We start from the raw sequence: 16,671 nt of genomic DNA on the forward strand, positions 1-16,671 counted from the left end.
TTCATGTGGTTCCCCTATTAATTGGAGTGAGCATCTTTATGACATGGACTCTGTTGCCTGCATTTAGGTCACATACCCCTGGTGATGCTGCCTAGCCTGGCTACAAGGATGGAGGTTGCACTCAGTCCTGATGCAGCTTGATGTGTTAGGGTGTATTAGTAGAGGAGGGGGGCTCCCAATTTTTGAGGAGTAGAGCAAGGGGAATAAAGAAAAGAGGGAGCAAGGGTTGGACTTGGAGGAGAGGAGGAGAGGGAGCTATAATCAGGATGTAAAGTGAATAATTTTTTGTTTGTTTTAAATATTAAAAAATCAGTCTACCAGAATTACCATGTAAAATGTGGAAAAATAGACCTCTAGAATGAATAAGTTAAAAAACAAAAATGGAATTAAATTAAAATTTTATTCCTAGACCTGCTTGTTTAAGTAAAGTTGATAATTTTTTTCCAGTGATAGTTCATTGCTCTTTAGCTAATATAGGTATGTTGACATCATTCATTGCGCCTTTTAGAAGTGCTTTTTAGCACTTTCCAAAAGAAAAATATGAAAGTTACATTTTATATTCTTTACACAGCTTTCAAAACAGGGAGGATTTGAGTTTACCATGGAAAATAATTGTGCAGTTTGTTAAGACTAGAGTGTTTGAGATATAGTCCATAATGAAAAAAATGTCAATGAGAAAATATATGTCCATAAATTTACATCCTGTCTTGGATGAAGTAAATATTTACTGAATGAAACAATGTAAGTGTGAGCAGTACCCATTCAGAAGTATGGTATTTGGGTTATGTACTAAGAAACAGCACTGGCCAACTATGTTAACTTGTAAATTAAGAAGTTAAGTTATTTAGAGTAGAAATGCTTGTTTATCTACTTCTTTGTCATTTCCAATGAGATAATCTCTAACCGAAATGAAGATAAATGGAAAAGTTTTATAAGGCAAGTGCAAGTGAGGGGTCCAAAAAGAAAGCAAAATTAACTAAGCTAAGTGAAATAATATATATATAAACAAGTTGTGATTATTTCCTTTTACTCAGGCAATACAACCTTTCTGCTCTTCATGGTGGAGAGCAGTAGTTATAACAGCTCAATTTTGAAAATATTGGAAGCAGCAATAAGAGTACACAAGTTTTGAATTCCACATTTAATTTTAAATTACCATAGAGAACAATACTTATTGTTGTGCGACAATGTATGCAGCCTTCCCTTTGCAGTTATTCTTATGCCATTACTTTATTAGTTTGACCTTTTTACAGTGAAAGAGTACTCCTCTTAAATTTTCATTTATTATTGTGGTGAGTTTTATAAAGATGGAACATTGCAAAAGATTGTGTTTTATTGATTGGTTGGAGTTGATGTAGTACTGTGAAGCAGTATGTCAAAGTATTAAATATTCTTCTTTTCTGTTCTACTTCAGGCCTAGCTTAGAGGTTAAAAGGTATCCAGGAAATGAAATTATAAATCCCGTTTACATAGTTTCCCCAAAGACACTGAACTACTTCTTTCTTATTATGTCTAAATAAAACTCATTATCATTTTGTTTCAGTAATAATTACAAGGTTCTCCTCCAAGCTATTCTTTACTGTCTTCATTATTCTCCATCCTATAGAATACTCTAGAAAGGCAAGCATATAAATATGATAAAAGAATTAAGCTGTTGAAATAAATTAATTTATTGTGCAACAGTGTATTCAAGTATTACTTGCTCAATGGATTTGGCTTTAATGAAATTCTTCAAAGAATAATACATCACTTTCTAAAGATTGAAATTATACATTAAGTAAAATGACTGAATATGTTGTGTCTCAATTTATAGATAGTTTCAATTGAATAATTAAGCTTTTAAATCATAGAATTTGCATAAAACATTTTCTTAAGATAAAAGCATTATGTATAGTCACAGTATTCTCTGTTCTTGAGTCTAATGCTACAGTAAAGTCAAATAAGGAAAGCCAAATAAATGCTTCAAGTTGTACAGTTTCCATAGTTCTAAGCTAGGCTTTCAAATTATATTAATGTTTCAATCAATTTTTACATAGCTTATTATGTCATCTTAAGGTGTTTTGAATGGATAAAGGGATATGGAAATGATTCATGAGTTAAATAAATCAGCATAGAAGGTTGGGATAAATTTATATTGAACAATTTTCTACTTATGTGAAAAATGTTTAAAGAAACAAAGAATGCCTTTTATTGGCATAACCATTGCTGTTTCAGTTTATAAATAAATATCAAAGTTTTATTAATCAAATATCCAAGAAAAACCATCTACCCATACTTTACATTAGTCCTTGCTATGAAAATTGTTATGGCCACAAAATCAGATTTACAAATGATTTTCACAAAAATTGATTCATTTTTTGACTGTACTTTATCTCTTTTCAGCAAAAACGAACAAGTGCCATTACAAATAAGACCACTGACACAATTATTATAAGCCATATTAAAAATGTCTTAATATGCAGAAGATATATTGGTTAATTTAGAAATTTTTATTTTAATAAAATACAATCACTTTCTCTTGTTCATATTATATATTCTATGTAAATAAAGAATTAACAATCTTATTGGATAGAAATTACATTTAAAACAAAGCCAAAAGGCTCTAATCTGGGACCCTAGGAGGCCCTATCTGTCTAAATAAGGAGTTATTTTTATTGGCATTCATGGTTGCAGGAGAGAAGACAATTTTCTTCAGACATATGGCTCCTTGGAGCTTCTTTGTATTCCAGCAAGTGTTCTTATACAGAGTCACATATAGGTCGCACTAAGTGAACTCAATTTGTTTAAAACGTAGAGACATAGAATGTTGGGGAAGAAAACTGCTGTATAACAGGAGAAAAATTGGAGGGGGTGGAAATGGGTTTGAGGTTTCTCAAAACATGCATGAATGTATGTGTGTATATATGTATGTATGTATGTGAATATATATATATATATATATATATATATATATATATATATACAATAGATATGTATATACATGAATATTTCTCAATATGACCTGCTCAATCTGAATACTGTTATTCTTATGTTTTCGGTGATGACCATTTGGTATTGAGTAACCAAGTGGTGTCTTCTATAGGGAAGACAATTGTTTCCTCTCATAATCCTTAGTTGATTGCAGTTCTTTTTCATTTGTTGAGGTTTTGTGGGCATTTCCCTTTCTGCTTTGGAGTTTTTATTTTTGTTGTTGTTCAGCTTAGGTTTAGACAGTGATGTTGGCGAAATTCTGTGAGCTTAGCTTCTGACCTTGCTAATAGACACAATCTCACAGAAAAGTACTTGTTACACTGGCTCTTACACTTTTTCTTCCCCATTCTACTACACAATGTTCATTGTATCTTAAGAAAAATAAAAGTGTAACTCAAGTGGATCTGGGTATAAGTGTACATATATAACTTTAATGAAAAGTTTCCATCTGAGCTCTAGGAGTGAAAGAAAGACTGACTACCCATCACAAATTCCACCACTGGGCATAAGAAACCTCATTTTTTCTTTCTTTCTTTCTTTTTTTTCTTTTTTTTTTTTTTTTTTTGAATTTTTGGTCAGCATTGTCCAAGAGATTCCTAAAATATACAGATTTTGCCCCAGAGGTGAAAGGTAAAAACTCTATTGATGAAAACACCGTGATCTCAAGGCCCTTGGACTTGAACTGATCTGAATGCCCCCTCCCTGAGGACTAGATTTAGTGGTACCAAAAGCTGCCATTCAAGCTGCAAGCTTTCTAAAGGAGGGAAGAAGCCAACAGTCTTTTCCAGCTATGGAGTCTGTGAATTTTAAGCCTATGGCATCTCTCTCTGTCTTTGTCTCTGTCTCTGTCTGTGTTTGTGTCTGTGTCTCTGTCTCTGTTTGTCTCTCTCTCTCTCTCTCTCTCTCTCTCTCTCTCTCTCTCTCTCTCTCTCTCTCTCTCTCTGGTACGTGCATGTTTTTCTTTCTATATTCTCCTGTTGCTTTCTTCAGTAATTTGTTCATCTTCGATCTTTCAAGTGAAACAGTACCGGAGTTGAATTGGAACATAAGTATTTTATATTCACCTAAATATTACTCAGTTTTGCTATTAGCAGAAATTAGGGGAATCAATTTTCAGTCTTTTCAACTATAGTGAAGGACAATTCCATGGTATAATGCCTCTGACAGCTCTCTTTTGGTGGACATCTATTGTTCTTTCCCTAAGCCCATTAACATATATCTATATCTATCTACAGATAGATAGAGATAGATAGATAGATAGATAGATAGAAGTTATCATTACAGAAATTTCACTGCATGTATTAAGAATAGAGTATAAATTATGATTTTCTTTGTGTAGCTCTTGTTTTTAGTGTTTTCAACACTGTTTAAGCAGATATGTTTTGTCCTACAGCTTCTTATGGGCTTGGATTATGTTCTTCAGGACACACACTGGGAAATAATTTGTGATGTGGAATTTTAAAATAAGCCTTGAACATTATGGCACCTGCTTTCATTTTAATTGAATTGCTCTGCAAAATGAATCCTCAGTGTATCTGTTGGAGATGTTTGTTGGCAATGCAGATCATTGAAAAATAGCCTGTAACATAACAGTTACTTGATTTGGCTTGTGTACATATTAAATATATGTGTATATTTATTAATACATGCATGTATTAATATACGTATGTAATATACATATATATTAAATGCCTGGATCTATCTTTTCATGGGTGGGATATTATTTTCCTCTGGGCCATAGAAACTAACATCCATAAATTAATTGGCTTTAAATATCAAAAAACATTCTTCATGTAACCATATTTCTCCAAGATTGTAAGTGGAGTCTTCTCTGCTTCTCCAGAGCTCTGGCCTTAGCTGACAATCCCTGGCATTCCTTGGCTTGCTGATATGGGGTAACAGCCTTGCCTCCTTCTTTACAAAAATACCTCTCGTTATCTGCACATCACATAAGGATACTAGGCACAGAAGATCAGCAATTTATCCAATGTAGTACTTCCCTTCTACTGACAAATTGCTACTGCACGGACGATATTTCCATAGAACCTCCTAGTCATAGGAACAAAGAGATAACACTTTAACATGTATTTCCTTAGGTCTTGCCCTCAGGTATCCTGCTTTATCAACCAGAATATCTGAAAACAAAACTCAAGCACAGGCATTGCTCTTGCCAGGTGCTTCTCATATACACATTTTAACCATCTAAAAGCTGATTGTGGTTTTATGGGCAGACCTGTGAACAACGCTTCTTCCTTTCCACTGAAATTACAGGTAGTTGTGAGCTTTGTAAGTGCTAAGAACCTCACCTAGGTCCTCTGTAAGAGCGCCACTGTCTTTAACCACTAAGCCATCTCTTTTCTTGTGTACCAGTTTTTAATGCAGAAGTTTGTTTCTATACTCAAATATATATTGATTACTGTAGAGAGTGATCATCAGTGCCTAAGTCTGTTAATATATAAAAGGTGAAAATATTTTGTTGCTCAAAATATAAAGTTTTAACTAATGGTTATTTAATTTATTATTTGCAATCCCATTTACATTAGCTCATTATATATATGTGTGAGGGTTTTTTTTTTTTGTCATGATTAATTATATTGTTTAGTATGGTTAGGTGCTGGTGAGACACTGTGGGGTTTTGGGGCACAGCCCTCTTCATATTTCTAATTGTACTAGGAAAAATACCATTCATGAAATCAAGATTCAGTGTACTGACGTCTTCTTTTCTCCTTTGATCCTGTACAATGCAGGAGCGCGTACCCGACAGTCCCTCACCTGCCCCCTCTCTGGAGGAGGGCCGGAGGCCTGGCAGCCACCCTTCATCACACCGCAGCAGCAGTGTGTCCAGCTCCCCTGCACGGACCGAGAGTTCTTCCGACAGAATCCGTAGGTCTCATACTTCTACCTGTCACCCTCTTAAGCTTTATTAGGTGCAGCTGGGCTTTCTAATCCAAAGGCCCTCGTTTCAACTAGATCTCAAATGCATCATGTACCGAAGCTCCTAGCAAATAGCCGTTCCTCAAAATTATGTGTCCCAGTTTGGAATGCCATGAGGGATGATGCAGCATTAACAGGTTCGGATATGGCTTCCTCTCTTTGATGCTACACATAAGATTTGAGCTATGAAACAGAAAAAGTAAGTAATCTTCCAGATTACTTTCTGAAGTACACAACCAATTCCCAACTATCTAACATCTAAGTACATCATTTCCGGTACGCAATTGCATTTCTTGGATAGAAACCTTTGCTACTTTTGAAATTCATCAGATTCTAGCATTCATCCTTATTTACTGAAATATTTACAAGTATGAACAGCAGATATCAAATTAAGCACAGTAAATTTGGAAAGTCTAGTTCTTTCCCATTTTGAATGATCACTTGATTAAAGAATTTTAGTTTAGGATTATTGTCTGAAATACTCAGCGACATATAATTTTCTTTTATTGTTAATTTTTTTAAAGTAGGTCTTCAAATTATTTTCTATAAAAATTATGGTATTTAATCTTGTATCTGGTAAGATGGCTGAAAAGTAAAGAGAAATGGATGATCTTTCAGTGGACCAGAATTTGTTGTCTAGTATCCACTTTAGATGGCTCACATCTATAACACCAGCTCAAAAAGAACGAAAGTTTTAATTTCTGCATACAATACATTTTTATCATAAAATCACAGAAAATGATCAAAATAAAGATGTTAGCATCATTATAGTATTATTGTACATAGGATAGATATTTTCATATATAATGATCTTTTCACGTAATATTTCTAAGAACAAGATGATTTTCTTTCCTGCCATGTTCTATGGAGTAGACTACAAAAAGGAGACTGAAACCACTATGTCAGTTTTTTAATTGTAGGAAACTATACTATCTTAAACAGGTCACTAGTATGTCATTCATATTAATCTGACATTGTTAAAAGGTATTTTATTCTTGATTCCCTACATTTCTCAAATTGGCGAAGTTTATTTTCTAAGGAGAAAACTTGATGCACTAGAATAAAATACTGACAACTTCACTGGGAGTGGTTGTACTAATATGGATAGTCCACATTATTCTAAGCACAAAAAATGGATTATTTTATTGGAAAATAAGTACAGTAAAACAGTGTTTTCTGCTTATCCTTAAGGATTACCATTGATTATCAATCCTCCAGTAATTTTACTAATGGATTATAATTTTAATGTTTGAGCATTATATGCTTATATTATTTTTTATTATAAAACCATTTTCCACTGATACACATTAACTACATATTCTGCTGTTGTTGTGTTTGTTTCTTGATTGGCACGAACAGCTATCCATCAGAATGGGTTGTCCATGAACCAGATGCTGATGGGTTTATCACCAAACGTACTTCCTGGGCCAAAGGAGGGAGATTTGGCTGGTCATGACATGGGACATGAGTCAAAAAGGATCCATATTGAAAAAGGTAATTTGTGATTCTGTCCCCTTTCATTTGTTCTCGGAATGAAATGCACCATCTATTGCTGCATCAGGAAAATAAAATGAATATTTCAAATATATATGTTAATAAAATATTGAGCCTATTCAACAAAAGGCATCTGAAAGAAGACTGCTACTTCCTGTTACACAGTGGTAAGTAACGACTTAATTTTCACAACATATTTAAAAGAAATTTATATGTCCCAAATGTTAATTTGTATTTACTAAGGTCCTTTTTAATGTACTCAAATCCATTTTATTTTACTTAGTATGACAGATCATAAAAAGAATTAGGGAAATTCTCTTTTGATTTAAAGACACATGATCATTAGGTCTTTCAGGATGTTCAAGTGAATCTTTGCAGACATTTCAAAGGGCATGGGAAGCAAAGTAGACAGTTCAGCCTTTGAAGGACTTCTCTGGAACTTATTAGGGCCTGAGTTCCAGCGCCAGCACCCATGCAGAAAAGGCTAAAAGAGTGCTGTGCTTATAACCTAAATGTCGGGGAAGTGGAAACTTGAGGATTACTAGTTTTTCTGGCTAGCCAGCCTCACCTATTTCTGGGTTCCAGTTCCCAGTGATAGGCCCTGTCTCAACATGAAGAGTGATGGTTCCTGAGAGGGGGAAAACTATCTGCATTAACTTTTAGCCTCACTCACATATGCCTTGTGCACAAATGTGCACACACACACACACACACACACACACACACACACGCACGCACACACGCACACACGCACACGCGCGCGCACACACACACACACACACACACACACACACACATTCATACCGATAACAGAGCCCATGATGTGCAGAGATTCAGGTTTCCCATCATTGTTTTTATATCAACCTAAGCCATTTTTTACTAAGAAAGTACATTTGAATTTTCTCATCTATTAAATAGATATGCCTAAAAGATAAACACAATTTCAAATAACATATTTTGAGTTGTGCCTATAGAAACTTTGTCATTTTTTTCAACTTTCATTAACTTTTAAATTTTTTCTTTGATTTTTGAAATTATGACATCACTATATATTTTTCCTTTCCCTTTCCTCCACCTACACTATTCCACTACACTTCCCTTGTTGCTCTCTTTCAAATTCATGATTACTGATTTAGATAAAATATCAAGTTATTTTGACAAATCATTGATACCCTGAAGTTGGGCACACAGTACTTGTATAACATGAACAAGACACAGGGTTAAATCCTGTCTGTCAAAGGCAAAAAAATAATTATTTATTAAGTTTATAAAAGGATTTTAAGTGCATAAGTAAAATAATGCTTCTTAGGAGAGAATAAGTAAGCTCGGAAAACATTAAAAGTGCTTAGGAAATATCTTCCTAAAATGCACTACAGCCTTACTAACTTCCTTGGGATGGAAGAATATAATATTTGCAAATAACACTATCTGTTCCTTATAACATCCATGAGAACACAGAAATGTTTTCTGTGTATGAGCATATTACAGTGAAGATACAAATGAGAAATAGCGACATCTATGAACTTGTCTGTTACTTATAGTGTATTATTATTGTGTATTTTCAAACTTGATATTATGTTATTGTAAATTTAGAGCTGTATACATAGTGTTTCACTGCATCCCAAGGCCTCTACATTTCTCAGTGTAATGTTCCATGAGTTCAATACTGAAGAAACCTTGTGTTATATTTTCTCTTTCATTCATATTTAATAAAAGATTATTATAGCAGAGAATTATGAAAATTGACATAGAAAAAGATAATTTGGAAATTTATTTTTCAGTAATATTTCAATGTAAAAAAATAATTAGATGAACTGAGCAATTTTTTCCGAAGGTTCAGCCACAGAATAAATGTCTACAGAAAATGAGTGGCTCTTTTCTCAGTTTTCCATGGATGTAATTTAACTGGTTCAGTGTAAAAAGGTATGAAGAGGCTGGAACTATGCCTCAGCCACTGGGTACCACTTCAAAGCCCAAGGATCTGACTTGATACCTGAAGCTCATATTATAGTGGAAGAGTACTACGCCCAGAACTTTGTCCTCTGATCTACAAATATGATCCTTGATATGACACACGCAGACACCTAATAAACACACAAACAAAAAACCAAAATATAATACAAAAGGAAAAGAAATGGGAAATTGACTGATAATACAAAATGGATATCATTATGTTAGGACTTAAATATTTTCAAGAACATTGGTATCAAAAGCTGGAAATTGAAATATGAAATCTGGATATGACAATGAAGAGACAGTAAATACTTAACTAAGCCGATAACTGCCCAACCTTATGCTTCAAGTTGAGTTGACCTGTGATATCCAAGAGTTAAGAGTTTATCTGTACTACTCATTAGCTGTCATAATAATTATAATATACTATTACTATGGAACATTTTTTAAAATGACAGCTTTTTAACTAGGTTTCTCATTTTTCTTGTACATCCCTGTGTCCTCAAATTTACTACAATATTTGCCTTCTCCTGTGGAAATTCTTTATTCATTAACATACTTTGTTCTTTATTAAATAAACCATCCTGTATATGTACTTATGCTATTTAGTTTGGATTAATAGAAAATATTAAGAAATAAGCGTGAATTCAAAGATGATTATTGCATTCTTTAAATAGCAAGGTAAAAGGCAAAAATTACTTTTTCTTTAGTGGCATGTTTATATGTAGAGCATTCTAACTCTGAATATACATAGAGGCTTACTATTTTACTAATCTTACTAATCTCTCCATGTTTTGTTCCTATCAAAGATCCTAACCAAATCGTACATGTATCCCAATATTTCATATACAAAATTAGATGGATGGCATTCTGACTGGCTATATGAAACTACCATTGATTTCAAATCATGGAAAATTTAATAGATGTTGATATAATTATAGTGCCTTGTTTTATGTTGTTCTTTCTCTTGGATGAACTCTCTATCTCTTTCATCTATTTCCAGCATACTGAATTAATAGTAAATATTCATGGACTTTCTAGATTGATAGAGTCTGCTAAATTAAAATTTGTTTTTTTTTCATGACTCCATTTATCATATTCCTCACAACAAGGCTGCAACTTTCTTACTACTTATGTCTGTATTGAACAAGTAACTTCATTTAGGGAAATCTGTAGAAAAATTAATTACATATTCATATTATTTTCAGCTTGAACTTTTTATGTGTAATTTGCTTTCTAACAACTAAATCATTGAAAAGGCAATATTTCATAAGAAAACATTGATACATTGCATAGATAGCAAAATTCATTTCGTGACCCAAATGATGGTGGTATGAAGCCTAAATCATCAATTATCTTAAAACTGTGTGTCTTTTTAAATATGAAAAACCTATTGTCTATAATATTTCCTACAAAAAACAAAATTCCTATCAGTTCATTGTCCAGAAGCTTCATAAACTCAGAGTTCAGTAAACAATTAACTGAGCAAGTGCTCCCATTATTTTTATATAAAGAATACTTCAATGTAGTCTTGAGCATGGGGAGGGGTCTATTTATACCATATTTAAAATTTAAAAAGAAAAATTATTTTGTTTATGGAATTATAAGCATTTAAACCTCATGTAGAAGTCCCAGGCATAATGAAAAATGTTTATTAATATTGTTAACTTTTATTAAATTCAAGAGTTTGTAAAAGATAAGTGCTAGGCAAAACTCTGATGCTGCAAATGGAAAAGCTAAAAATTGGTTACACTGTCTTTTTTTAAAAAATTATTTCCTTTATTGTTTGAGATTATAATATAATTACATATTCCCCCAGCCCTGTTCTTCCTCCAAACTTCCCCATATTTCCATCCTTGGTCTCTTTAAAGTTCATATCCTCTTTTGACATTAGTTGTTGTTACAGTGTATATACATACATACATACATACACACACACACACACACACACACACACACACACACACACACACACTTTTATGAATACCACAAATTCCCTAAATCCCCAGGGATCTTTTCCCTCTGAACAGAGATAAACCAACAAACAGTAAGTTGTTCAAGGTGGAACGGACCTCCTAGCTTCCATGGCTTGGGTCTTAGGAGCTTGACTAGAGGTCACATGGGAATGAAGACATGGCATATACAGAGTCACAGAAATAAAAACAGTCTAGGGTAGTCTGGGCTTTCAGACTGAGAAGCCACAGCACCACAGAAGCTCAGCATGTTTATATAAAACATATACAAATGAACAGAGAGGTAACATTATTGGATAGCTAAGAGAGGAGCCTGGGTCATCACAGATAAACAAAGAGTTTGGATTACTCTCAACAGCTGGGCACGTGTAAGGGTTTAGATAGCAGCAATAAGGGCAGTCATTATATGGAAGCATCCTTGAGGCTGTGAACATCTATGGTAATAAAACTATGTGGAGACATTTTCTGTACACACCATTGACATGAATGCAGTGACCAACAAAAGGATTTTACTATATTTAAATTTCCTTTTTTTAAAATAAATTCTTCTGTGCATCAACCCTGTATATCTTTTTTTTTTTTTCAAAACTGGGTAAAGCTTGATTTCTCTCAGGTTTCTTAAAATATTTTTGCATAGTCTCATTGTTTTAAATAATGTAATTTTAAAACTTGTAATATCACTTTGGTGAATGTTTCACCTTCAAAAATGCTCTTCTTCTTTAAAATGATAAATTGCTATTACACTAATTAATGATGTCACATTCTAGCATATTAGAAGTTTTATTGTCTCATGTAACTAATACATGAATATGTCTAGGTTAAAAGCTCCTTTTCTATAGAATTCACCATGTTTTCACACTGTTAGTATATATTACAGTTTGAATTATGCATTCACTGTGTGAAATCCTACATCACATTCAAATCAACATACATGGCTGCAACTGTCTTTATCCACTGAAACATTCTACTGGCTTTATTGTTTATTATTTAATGATGGTAACTCTGATGATTCCTGTCATACTGAACATTTATAGTGCTAAACTTTTTGTCTATTACAAGACGTGATCTACTTAATTCATTTAATTAGAAATTTTATAAGTTCTTATAGAAAGTACTTAAACAAACACATATGGTTTTTCATCTTATTATTAAAATGTATTTATTTTATTAATAAATGTGTATAATACATTTGGATAAAATACTCCATCCCATATCACCACTTCTCTCCCAAATTCATATATTTGCTGTTTAGTTTTTAAAATGAACAATGAGTCCACTCAGTGCTGCCCGTATATGCATTATACTGAGCCACCTACCCGGGCATGGGAAACCTCTAGAGGGTCACATCTTAAAGATGAGACTTCTTGACTCTTTTTTCCACCCATGATGGAATTTTGACTGTCTTTATCTTCTGCATGTCTTGTACATGCTGTACATCTAACAGTAAGTCCATTTGTGTAAGTGTATGGCCATGTCCAAAAGAATGTTGTTTTTCTGGAAATTTCCATTACCTTTGCCTCTTACAAGCTTTACTCTCCTTCTTCCTTGATGATTCCTGAGCCTTTGTGGATGAGATTGTGATATAAATGTCCCATTTTGAGTGAATGACTCTATAATCTCTAATTTTCTTAATAAGGAGAGGTTGTGGGTCTTTGTATTAATCACAATCTATTGAAAAAAATCATTGCCTCTCTTTTGAAGTGTGAGCAGTGCACTAATTCATGGAATTACAGATAAGTATGTAGGGGGCATTTTATTACTATATCTGTTCAACAGAATAATACTATTGTATTCTCCTGAACGGTATCTGACCTAGCTAGCCAAAGGTTTTAGAACTAGATAATGGAACCAGGCATATGTTCTAATTTGTGGAACAGCTTTTATATTCAATTGAACAAAAAGTGATTGGCTGTTCCTATGACATATGTGCCACTATTGCACAAGGGAGTGAACCTATTTAACGTAGCCAAGAAACAAAAATAAAGTCTTTATGTAGCACTATTGCCAATTTTCTGATAAAACACCAGATTATCTGACACTATATGAGTATAATAAAAACACTATGATAACTCTGTAATAGAACACGGTCTCAAGAAAAACAGAGTTGTTCTTTATTGTACGATATGCAAGCTCTGTAAACACCTGGCTTCTCTTAAGCAACAGGCAGCAGTGTACGCCGGGTGAAGGTTCATTTTGTCTGCTTAGCATCACCTGTGGAAATGAGAGCTTAGGGAAGCCCACGCTATGGCTTTGAGTAGCACATGCCTAAGTCCTCGTCAGAAGTCTCAGTTTTTGAGCCATAAAGCTAGGGCAAGCTCACTGTGATTTAGAGTAAAGAAATACCTTAACCTCTTCGTAGTTGTTGACAGTATGAACTTCCTGTAATTTATTTCTTTACATGGATATATAACTTGATACATAATTTCCACAGCACTTAGTTTTCCTCTATCGTCAGGAGTTTTGTCAAATATGTACAGAATTTTTACAACCATCCCCCCAAAGGATTTTTGAGCCTTTTAATTAATATGGCAAAAAATCCACATCCCTTAGCTTTCACTTCCCTTTAGCATCAGCCACAGCAACTACCAGCCTACTTGCTTATATAGTTTTAGCTATTATCAACATTTAATATAAGTATACTCACGTGAGTGTGAAATTTTGTATTTGGGTTCTTTTACTTAACACAATGTTTCCAATGTTCATGAATGTGGTAGTATTTTTATTGTCAGATGATATTTCATTGACTATGTATACTACATATGATTTAATCAGTTCATCTTGATAGATAGCTGTGTTGTTTTCTTTCTTTTGCAATATGTTGTCTAATGATGCTGTATATAGTCATATATAAGGTGTTTTTATAGACATATTCTACTTTACTTGGATATATACCTAAGAATGCTATAGTTTGGTTAATATAGTTAATTGTTTTAGTAACTGCTATATGTATCTAAAACACTTATATCATTCTGCAACTCCACCAGCAATGTATAAGGATTCTATCTAGACTACATCCTCAGTAATGTTATTATTGTCTGTCTTTTTAATCAGAGCCAGCTTGTACGTATGAATTAGTATTTCATCATGTTTTTAGTTTTTATTTTCCAAACGGATAATGATATTGAGCATGTTTGCAGACACCTGCATGTCTTTTTAAAATAAATGACTATTCACAAAAAATAAACAAAAACAGCCTAGATGCCCAACAATGAGTGGACAATGAAGATAATATATATACACAATACTATATTACTCAGCTATTATAAAACTGCCAGGAAAATAGGTAGAAATGGAATAATCATTCAAAGTGAGGTAATCCATAGCCCAAAGGACAATAGCATTCATTCTCTGTCATATGTGAATATCAGTTTTAGTATTAATATATGTATTTAAGTTGGAGTAGCCATAAATGATTGGAGACTAGTAAGGGAGAATATGGGTAAGGTTTCAAGGAAAGGAAAGTTGAAGACAGGAAGTATGAAGGTGAAAATGGAAATAATGAAACAAGAAGGGTCAAGTGGCTGGAGATGGAAGAGTAAAGTAGTCGCAGAGTGTGGAGAAGGGTAACTAACACTTTGACATAGCCAGACAACGTGTTTGGTCCAGTAACAGTATGAGGCATGAGTTTCATCTCATTGTGCTTTATAAACAATTAAAAACTGCTTGGAAGAAACTTGAGCCAATAGAGGCTCACAGAGACTGAGCCACCAACCAGGGAGCATGCATTGGACTGACGTAGTTGCTCTGCACATATGTTACAGTTGTGTAGCTTGATCTTCATGTGGGACTCATAACAGTTGGAGCAGAGGCTGTTTCTGATTCTGCCACTGTCTTTGAACCTTTTCCCTTGCCTTGTCTAGCTTTAATAGAAGAGGAGGTGCCTAATCTTACTGCAAGTTGATATCCCATGGATAGTTGACATCCATTGAGGCTGGGCCCTTTTATGAAGAGAAATTGTAGAGTAACAGATGAAAGGAAGGAATGAGAGGGCAGGGAGGATGAGAGCCAGGATGGAAAATAAATAAAAATTTTAAAAACATCATTGGAAGAAAGTGATTACAATTGCCACTATATTTATATTTCAATGCTTATGACCTATTGATAAACAAATTTTTATAATATATAATAGGCTTAATATACTGAGCACAGTTTTAATAATTCATTTATTCAAGTGTATTGAGAATTACAAAAATACATATAGTTGATAAACAATAACAAGTCTAGGTGATAAACATGGGTGAGATATGTTTGACTATATTGAAAGCTAAATGAGATTCTCATTGATTGCTGCCTTTGAACTTGTCACACATGCCATTTATGAAATGAAGTATTTTGCATATTTGAGGTATTTTCACACACTTACACAATTACTATATTGTTTATAAAATTATTCTTATTATCAGCATCATCATTATTATTAAGAATGCCTCAGGAGAAGAAGAGATAAAGCAGTTACCAACTCATTAGCATGCTAGTTCCAAATGCAAGTCAGCTTCATTTGTGATTTATGAATCATTACAAATGCCTCATTTTATATTTTAAAGTAAGATTTTTTGAACATCATATTGCTTAGACTAATGAATTATCTATCATATATTATTCAGCAAATTGTTAAAATGGTGCATTTGCTGTTTCTCACTGAAACTTTATATGCTCTGATGTGAAAGTGATCTACAGAAATTGTGTACCTTAACATCAACACAAGAATCACTCCACACTGCAATTTCAGTTTGGAAATACAGAAGTAATTAAATTAACCTTATTTAGTAGAGCTCTAACTATTTTTATTTTGTACATTTTAATTTAGTAAATGGGCAGATAGGCTTTCTCTCAACTAACTACAAAACATTTCAGTTATTCCCTGATTGAATTCATTAGAAACATGCAGAAATGGTCACTGTAGTTCATCAATTCCAAGAGCTGTCCTAATAGATGTTAGCCTAATAGAGCAACACAACACAAGTTCTGAGTTTCCAGAGAGCAAGTTATTCTGTGTGCTTTTCTCTACATTTATTGAAAAATGATGAAAATCCATAGTGCCATACATTTCAATGGGATATGTTTCAAGTGCTGACTTGAGATATTGTTTACAAAATTGGTACATGATTATTTGAATTAATATTGAATGTTCTAAAGACAAATTGAGAGTTTTGTTCATGGCTGATTTCCATCATTCCAGATAATTTTTCTTTTTTCTCTTTTTTATTAAACATTTTTTATTTTTACATATACATTTATATTATTGTGCATATATACAATAAACTACTTATAGCAAGAAGAACTATGACACAATCAGGAATTATATAAATGTTACATTCTTTGTGTTTTGACTATTTGTATTGACAGC

At 33.3% G+C, this 16,671-nt stretch overlaps 1 protein-coding gene across 3 annotated transcripts in view; it reads left to right on the forward strand.

Moving 5' to 3' along the window:
• DACH1 (dachshund family transcription factor 1) overlaps positions 1 to 16,671 on the forward strand; it is a 394,247-nt gene that overhangs the window by 276,917 nt on the left and 100,659 nt on the right. For all 3 annotated transcript variants that reach the window (XM_084766967.1, XM_084766966.1, XM_084766968.1), the window contains 2 exons: positions 5,718 to 5,853; positions 7,264 to 7,398. In XM_084766967.1, the coding sequence (XP_084623093.1) occupies positions 5,718 to 5,853; positions 7,264 to 7,398 (271 nt within the window). The remainder of the gene's footprint in view (positions 1 to 5,717; positions 5,854 to 7,263; positions 7,399 to 16,671) is intronic.

Source organism: Acomys minous (genome assembly GCF_964271855.1).
Source record: "Acomys minous genome assembly, chromosome: 18".
Classification (NCBI taxonomy): domain Eukaryota; kingdom Metazoa; phylum Chordata; class Mammalia; order Rodentia; family Muridae; genus Acomys; species Acomys minous.